Consider the following 8,349-nt stretch of genomic DNA (forward strand, 5'->3'; position numbering starts at 1 on the left):
CATTGGCCTTCTTGGCCACAAGGGCACATTGCTGGCTCCCGGTCAACTTGTTGTCCACCAGGACTCTCAGGTCTCTTTCCACCGAGCTGCTCTCCAGCAGGTCAGCCCCAGACTGTCCTGGTGCATGGGGTTATTCCTCCCCAGGTGCAGCACCCTGCACTTGCCCTCACTGAATTCCATAAGGTTCCTCTCAGCAGGCCCAGGCTGCTGAGGAACGGAACGGAACCCACCAGAGTGACAGGCGCTGTGGCTGTAAGCGCCTAAAGCTCTACACCCCTCGCTACAGAGGGCCCCAAAAGATCCCAATTTCCCCCCTCACTGTTAGAAGAAAATGGGATACGTGAAGAAGAAATGAGATCGATGAAACCCCAGCGCATGCGCACCACGACGTCCCCACTGAGGCCTGCGCACTACCGCAGGACCACCCCCCCCCCCCCCCCCAACCGCTGAGGCTCCAGCCCTTGCGGGGGGGGGGCGGGTGGCGGCGGTATTAAAGCGATCATGGTTCCTACCTCGGTGTTGCGCCACACGCCGCCTTTAATCATAATCCGCGGCATCTTGGCGGCGAAAGGGCTCGGAAGCCGGCAGGGAGAAAGCGGTGAGAGGGAAGAAACGCTGCTCGCCTCAGCGGGGCCGGCCCAAACCCCGCGCAAGCGCCCTCCGCCGGCAAAGCGCGGAGTCTGCGCATGCGCGGAGCGGCCCAGACTCCGCGCCGCCTCGCGCGCGGCGTTTTGGTGGCTACCGCCACCTGTCGGCCGGCGGACCGAACGGCAGAGCGGCCCTGCCCTTAAAACGATTAAATTCGGTAAATTCGGTCAAATTCCGCAACGGACGCAAACGGGGAAGGAAGGGGAGGGCGGGAGAAAAAAAAATCAGATTTCGCCAGTGTCACATTTAACAGCGTGTTTCGTTAATTTGAGGGGAAAAAAACCGCGCGTTTATTGCAGGCCAAGTGGAAATTGAGGTAGAAAACAGCAATATAAAATCATAGAGCGGTTTGGGTTAGAAGCAACCTTAAAAATCACCTAGTTCCAAGCCCCCTGCCATGGGCAGGGACACCTCCCACCAGGCCAGTTGCTCAAAGCCCCATCCAGCCTGGCCTTGCAACATACAGCAAAATAATTAAAAACTTTCATATTTTCTTCATCTGTTATGGGTGAATCTGGACAGTGGTTAACCACACTGCAAAGTGGTCCAATTCACCTACACTCAGCTACTTCACCCCGCGTTTAACTTTTATTCCCTTATCTAGCAGATGCCCAGCAGAAAAATGACACCTATTTGCTCAACTTTTTTGTCATTGGTGTGAATTCCTATTATATTTTACTGTTTTGTCCAAATTCAATATATTTTCACAAGAAAAATTCAGCACATTTTGGGTTGAAAGACAAAACTTCATAGTACGATTTAGGAAAGGCTTTGCTTTTTGTTAAAACTCTGCAAGAATTAAAAAAATATTACACTTCTGGCTAGCAAGAAAAAACATATTAAAAATCAGGAACGGCCCATGTCCTTATTTTAAAACGAGTATGCCTTTACATTTAAATTCCTTTGACTCGGCAGACTGAGAATCCCTTCCAATCCCCAAAAGTGCAGTGTACTGTATAAGGAACAGAGGGGAACCTCATCAGTCGTGCAACACTTTATTTCTTTTTATTACAGGCAACCACCTGGAATAACTGTTTTTACAAACTCATCAAGCTCCATCTGAAAATGTCTTCTGTTGTTCTTACAACTCTAAGTAACTCAGACTGTTTACAAACTCATTTAAAAATATCTTTCAATGAATTTACCTTCCTTAAATGGGGCTCCCTTCTTCATCATTGTACACCATACTTTTAAATAATTATTCGTTACTAGATTTAACTATCCTAGTCTGATCTGATATACAGGCTTCATTAATATACAACTCCCTTCACATTTTTGTTTCCTCTTTTTACCTGTTCTTTTGAAATTGTCTTCAAATAAATGATCGGAATCATACAGTACTGCAGGTAAAAATTCTTCCACGCTTGTATAACTGTGTTAATATTTCCCAGAAAGTTTTTTCTTTATTCTTATCAGGATAACATTCTTCTTTCTCACAACTGCATTTGGTGGTCAGCTCAGTCATTCTAAGATCTGAATCACACATTCCCAAATGGGGAATTCCCAGCCTATAGGAAAACCATCCGGAACCACCAGGGTTCACAGTCACAGGTATTTACTTGTCTGATGTTACTGCAGCTACAAAGAACTCAATCACCGAAACACCTTTGCTGAGATGGCTTTAAATACATGCATCTATTCACGAGTTTCAATCCGCTCTTGGAAAATTGCGTCCTGAATCACAGAATGGCTGCAGGACCCCTGGAGGTCCCCTGGTCCAACCCCCTGCTCAGGCAGGGCCACCCAGAGCTGGTTGCCCAGGACCATGTCCAGATGGCTTCTGAGTATCTCCAAAGAGGTATCTTCAAAGAGACTCCACCACCTCTCTGGGCAACCTATCTCTATTGATAAAGAACAGCATACATCTGCGAGCAGTGAAAAAGCAGCACTAGGTTCACGTTTACATTCTCTAAATGAAGCTATACATCTACTCCGCTGTTTCATGAACTGAACTGTAACATCAGGGGACAGTTGGCACCAGCCCTTTGCCACCGTCTTCCCTCACACCAGAAGGTAACACCGCTGTTATCAATACCACAGCCAGTGACGTCCACACAGTGTTTCGAGCACCCTATGATTCTCTAAAACAAGCAAAGGTTTGTCTCGACTTGAATATAAAGTGGAAAGAAGCCTCCATCTGTCTTCACCATACCAGGTAACAACAGCTGTTTGTCACAAGCGGTCCATATACATGGTATTTTCGATGCACAGTAAAGCTCTTTAACAAAATAAATTTTACAGTTCAAGATACTGCCAAGATTCTCAATGTAACTAAGTAGTATTTGCAATATATCAGCAAGTGATTAAATTAACAGAGAAGTTCTTTGAAAAGTACGGTGTTGTCCATTTTAAGAAACAAAGAGCACAGGAACTACCAGCCTGAGAAAAGATAAGGCATTTCACACTAGATTAACATTAGTCTTTTCCATAAAATTGATGAAGATTAATTTAAGGATTCTCAGTATCATAAAATATCTGATTAAGGACAATACCATTTTTGTCAGACTACTGAACTATTATCAAAAGTACAGACAGTATAACTGCCTAATAAACCCTTTATATACATACACATATAGAAAACATTTTCATATCTCAATTATCCAGTGATAACAAAAATCTTCTGTTTCTTTAATTTTATGAGATACTATTTTTATTTTTTTTTTCTATTGCAAGTATCACAAGAGAATCTGGGAGTAGGGAATGCAACTTTCAGCAGATCGGAGGTAGCATTAAGCCTCCACAGTGACAATTTTTAAATGAAAAGTTATTACTATATGATATAATGTGCACTTCCTTCCCTCCCTTTAAACATTCTTTCAGCTAGAAAAGAGATTTATTTTTTTTAATTGATTTTTTAGAAGAAAAGAAGTGGCACAGAATAACTAAACTGATGAACGCTGGCCAAATCATAACTGATTTCATGGCATTAAGAAGTCACTTGGGCATGAAAAAGTGCCTCCAAGATCTTCTTTAGCGCAGCCTGTGCTGGAACTGAAGTTCTCAGAAGAACCGGGAGCAAACCAGTACCCTGAGTTTCACTGTCTGGACCCAGACAGCTTTCTGGGGACAGCAGGGGAATGTAAAGCAATGAACAAATTCAGGACATGCAAACCTCTCCAGAACTGAGTGCCAACTTGCAATTCCCAAGCTTATATTCCAAGTTTATGCTGCCGCTTATGCTTTTCCAGAAGTTTTTTGGTAGGCAGAGTCACATTACACTTTCCACACTTGTACTTTTTCGTGTGTGTTTTCACATGCTTTTGGAAAGCGCGTTTATCTACCGTAGAAAATTTACACCTTCTGCAGTGCAGCTTCAAATGAGTCAGCAAGTGGCGCTTCAGGTGGCTAGATGTGCGGAAAGCCACAGCGCAGCGGTCGCACTTGAACGGCTTCTCCCCTGTGTGAATTCTCAAGTGCGGCTTCAGGTTTCCATTGTGGGCTGTGGAATAGCCACACTCTTCGCAGGTGTATGTTTTGACAGGCAGCTGCATTTGTTCGTAGAGGCAGCCAGCAGACGAGCCTTCCTCACAAGAGTGTGAAGCCAGATGCTGTTTCAGGGACAGCCATTTGTTTGTCGAATAGTCACAGCGCCTGCACTTGAGATACTCCATGTTAAAATGCGTGACTCTGTGTCTTTTCAGGTGACTGGAAGTACGAAACTTCTTCTGACAAACACTGCAGCTGTAAGGTTTCTCACCTGTGTGAGTTCTTACGTGGAGTTCAAGGTTGCTTAAAATGTAAGTAGCATACTCGCACTCTGCGCACTGATAGAATCGTGGCTGACTTTGTGCCAGCAAATCATTTTCTCTGCCCCTCTGGACCTCTGGCTGTACTCCACAGACTTCTGAACCCAAATCTCTTTCTGGACACATGCGTACATACATTTCATGATGCACTCCAAGATTCTCTAAACAGCTACCTTCATAGAAGCAATGGCCAAACTCGTGTCCATTTTTTATGTGACTAAGGCTGTGTTTCTGCAAATGGTTTGCCGTTTTAAATGTCTTATTGCATTCTTTACACACAAACAGTCTTTCATCTGTATGTATTTTTAGGTGCAGCTGAAAGTCTCTATGAACGGCAGTTGCGTAATTACAGCGCTGGCACCTGTACCTTTTGAATGTAGACAAATTGGAAGGCCACGTATCCTTTAAGTTTTCCACGAATCGATGATACGCATCATCATCTTGAACTTGTGGATGAGAGGCCCTGGAGTTGAAGAGAGGTTCCTCTTTGCAAGTGACAGAATTCAGAGGAACTCCTGATCTATTCCCAGTAACAGCTACGCTGTTGCTTCCATGTCTGTTTTCATGGAATTTCTTTCCAGAGCACATTTCCTTATAGTCCTGCACATCACCTGCCCGCTTAAAGTCAGGAGCCAGCATTCCCCCACTGAGACAATCATTTTCATTAGCAGACAGGGACGGAGTAACATGGTCCTGGGAATCACCGTCAACTTTGCATATTTTGCTTTTATGATATTCATTGCTCTGATTCGTATAACCATTGGCAGTAGCCGTAAACTGTTCATGAAATTTCTTATGAAAGCTGAGATGTCCTCTAGAGTAAAACACTATGTTACACTCATCACATGTATAATTCTTTAAAGGTCTTCGAGTTCTTTTTCTTCCACTTTCAAAGTCAAGTCGCTGCCCTTGGCGGGTTTCTTTGCCCGCATGTGATCTTCTGTGTCTCTCTAACCCTGTGATGCTGGTGAATGCTGACTGGCAGAACTCACAGGAATAAGGTTTAGCCCCTGTGTGTATGTAGCTATGCCTTACCATGCTTGCAAAATATAACGAAAAAAAGGTGCAAAACCTGCACTGGTAGAGCTTATACCCAGCATGCCAGTACATGTGATTTAACAGATAGGACAAGCTAACGCAGGAGTAATCACATTGAGGACACTGGTAAGGTGGTCTCTCTTTATGTCCCTTCATGTGATGAATAAAAATCCTAGGATTTGATGAAGCAAAGAAACAAATTTTGCAGGAAAAACTAACTGGCACACCCAGAGGTGTAAAGTCCCTTTCAATTTTGATGAAAAATTTCTCATACTTACTTTCTTTTTTCTTGGTCTCAGATTTTCTTTCTTCAGAGTTTCTCTGCCTAGCTTTTCTCACATTCATCCTATTCTTCCTTGCCTTTTGCAGCCTACTCATTTTCTTATGAAATTTAAGGTGATTCCTAAGGTTGACAGAAAAGAAAAAGGTTCTTTTACAAAAGCAACACTTATGTATTTTCTTGTCTTTATGAGCTGAATAAACGTGTTTCTTTAGCTGTGCACTGCATTTATATACAGAACTACAAAACCTGCACTTGAAATTCAATCTTTCACGCTTATTTACAGAACAAGATGCTTTAGGAAGAGGTTTGATGGTCACACTATTACTTAGCCATGCTAAACCTTCTTGCTGGCTTTGAAATTCTTTTGGGCTTGCATGAGGAGAAACAACTTTTTGTTGCCGATGTCTTTTTTTAGGAAGTGGAGTTAATGTCTTATAAATATGCTCTCCAGTAGTATTTGATTCAGCAGACGTGGAAGCATTCACCTCCAGTTTCCCTCCATCATTTAGCAGTTCTTCTGAAGTAGAAGAACATCCGTTAAGAAATGGAGCAGAACAATTATTAGTAAATTCCGTTTTTTCTTTCAAGCTGTGCTCCAAAAGACAACTCAGTGTTTCATCTTCAAATTTGCTTCTCTTTCTTTTTCTATTATTAGCTTCATTGTCTCCATTCTTTGAAGAATCAGGATCTACACGGGGATAAAAAGTCACATGCATGACATTTCATACAATCACCAATGTTAATGATTAATTGGTAGTTAAAATTCCAAATTATCTAATGACTTCCTTGCTCTTCACTCCTTTTGCTTCCTTAGTATTTCCCTATCTCCACTTCTTTCCTAATGTCTCTTCCCATGCTTTTCCCCCCCTCAACATTTAAATAATGCTTTAAGAGAAGTTATGAGCCTCTTTCTTTCCACTCCCTCTTTTCACTCAAAGCTCTGAATTTCACAGGACAACACTGCATTCCCTACAATTCTTAATGCAACAGCTTTATGCCAGAATTCCTATGAAAGGACTTTCACCAAACTTTGCTAGGGTTCCATTCTCACAAGTATGGTACTTCTGCTTTTTTTTTTTTATTATTTTCAGATCCTTTTCTCTAATGAAATGCCACCCTTTTGCAAACTGCAGCACAATGAAACAGTACGAGTTTATCGTGGTTTCACTACTTTTCAAAGGAGTCTGTGAAAGAATTAAACATACTCCAGCCAATATTCTTTTTCTGCTGTATAAGATATTAATCTAAGTTGAAATACTTACTCCAAAACAAATGAGTTCGGCCTTTAAAGATCCCTTCCAAACCAACACATTCTATGATTCTTCCTGTACACTTTCCTACCCATTTCAAAAACATGAAATTTACCAGATTTCTTAAATTCTTGCACTAGTCTTATTAACAACTAACTTACCTTCCATTTCAACAATTGTCTCCATCTCCTTGTGGATTTCTGGTTGTTTCTCTTGACTGACATTAGAAAGAACATTTGCAACATTGAAAAGTTCTTCATGTTTGGATATTGCTAACAATGTCAATTGCCTGCTTGTCTCGATGGTCTCACCTCCACCCTCATCGCCAGTACAGGAGAAGAGAGGAGGAATCTTCTGAAAGCCATCATCACCATCACATTCTTTTCTGTCACTGGTTTCATTTATCTCTGTAAGCTCTGTTATGCAAGGTGACGTAGGCAACACATAATTTTGACTACACTTATCCGTGCTGGTATCACACTGATCACTTAGAGGTGATTTTGTTCTGTTACACACACTCTCAGCAACGCATTTCTCTTCAGAGCATTTCATACCATTATCCTTATTTGTAGCAGTCTTGTTTTCTTCACAAATGGTTCCACTGTTACCGTCATTTGAAGGTGTCACATTGCTATTGAGGGAACCACTATTGTTTAAGCCACCCTCCTCCTTCCACTCGGGAAGGGAGACTGCTGGCTTCTCCGCCTCATCCTGCGGAAAATCATCATCGCTCAACACAAAGATGGTGATTGGGAGAACAATTTCAAAGACGTCCGACTCTGGGGACAGAGAAAGAAAACACTAATCCTATTTCCCAAACACCTGAAGAAATCGCAGGCTCCCCCCACCCCCCCCGCTGTGCGCATGCGCAGGCCCCAGCCTCCAGCGCGCGGGATGCGGGTTAGGCCCCCCCTCGCCTCGGTCCCTCAGTCCCCGCCTCAGTCCCTCAGCCCCCACCCGGCCGGAGCCCCGCTGGCTCTCTACCATCTAAGGAGGCACCTACCGCTGTCGTCCGCCGGCTCCGTCCTCCCCTGCTCCACCGACATCTCCCGGCCCCGCTCCGCGCTGGGATCACACCGCCTCGGCCGCCGCGCCTGCGCCGCTCTGTCGCGCACGCACACCAACGGGGCGGGGGCGGCACTGACCGTAGCGCCGTTTCCCAGGGGGCAACGGGGGGGGGTGCGCACGGCTGCGGCCTCCTGATTGGCTGGAGCGGCGGGGGGGCGCGGCTGCAGGAGGGGGTGGAGCATCCGCCTCCCCGAGGCAGCGCTGCGCGCGCTGGGCCGTTTGGCCTAAAAAAAGAGTTTAATTACGCGTTTAATCACCCACCTGAGGGGGCTTCGAAAGCTCTGCGAAATCTATTCCTGTTTTAAGCCAAACAAAA

General features: G+C 44.1%; 2 protein-coding genes across 2 annotated transcripts in view; both read right to left on the bottom strand.

Annotated features, from left to right (window-relative positions):
* The window catches only part of CDC5L (cell division cycle 5 like), a 35,645-nt gene extending 34,983 nt beyond the window's left edge, over positions 1-662 (bottom strand). Inside the window, exon 1 of the mRNA XM_063330643.1 lies at positions 513-662. Coding sequence (XP_063186713.1) covers positions 513-557 — 45 coding nt within the window. The 5' untranslated portion in view covers positions 558-662. The remainder of the gene's footprint in view (positions 1-512) is intronic.
* Positions 663-1,552: 890 nt separating this feature from the next.
* Positions 1,553-8,106, bottom strand: LOC134513633 (zinc finger protein 91-like). The gene is made up of 3 exons (XM_063330644.1): positions 7,969-8,106; positions 7,127-7,744; positions 1,553-6,403 (listed from the first exon to the last, which is right to left on the bottom strand). Exons 1-3 carry the CDS (start codon positions 8,009-8,011, stop codon positions 3,798-3,800), a joined length of 3,267 nt encoding a protein of 1,088 aa, XP_063186714.1. The 5' UTR covers positions 8,012-8,106; the 3' UTR covers positions 1,553-3,797.
* Between the last annotated feature and the right edge of the window lie 243 nt (positions 8,107-8,349).

This window comes from Chroicocephalus ridibundus, chromosome 3 (assembly GCF_963924245.1).
Source record: "Chroicocephalus ridibundus chromosome 3, bChrRid1.1, whole genome shotgun sequence".
Classification (NCBI taxonomy): Eukaryota; Metazoa; Chordata; class Aves; order Charadriiformes; family Laridae; genus Chroicocephalus; species Chroicocephalus ridibundus.

What these genes read in the sequence shown, in the direction of transcription:
- LOC134513633 (XM_063330644.1), bottom strand. Translation starts at nt 8,011, where the DNA reads ATGTCGGTGGAGCAGGGGAGGACGGAGCCGGCGGACGACAGCG. An exon ending in GGAGCCGGCGGACGACAGCG is followed by an intron (nt 7,745 to 7,968) that starts GTAGGTGCCTCC and finishes CTCTGTCCCCAG; the next exon opens with AGTCGGACGTCTTTGAAATT. An exon ending in GACAATTGTTGAAATGGAAG is followed by an intron (nt 6,404 to 7,126) that starts GTAAGTTAGTTG and finishes ATCCCCGTGTAG; the next exon opens with ATCCTGATTCTTCAAAGAAT.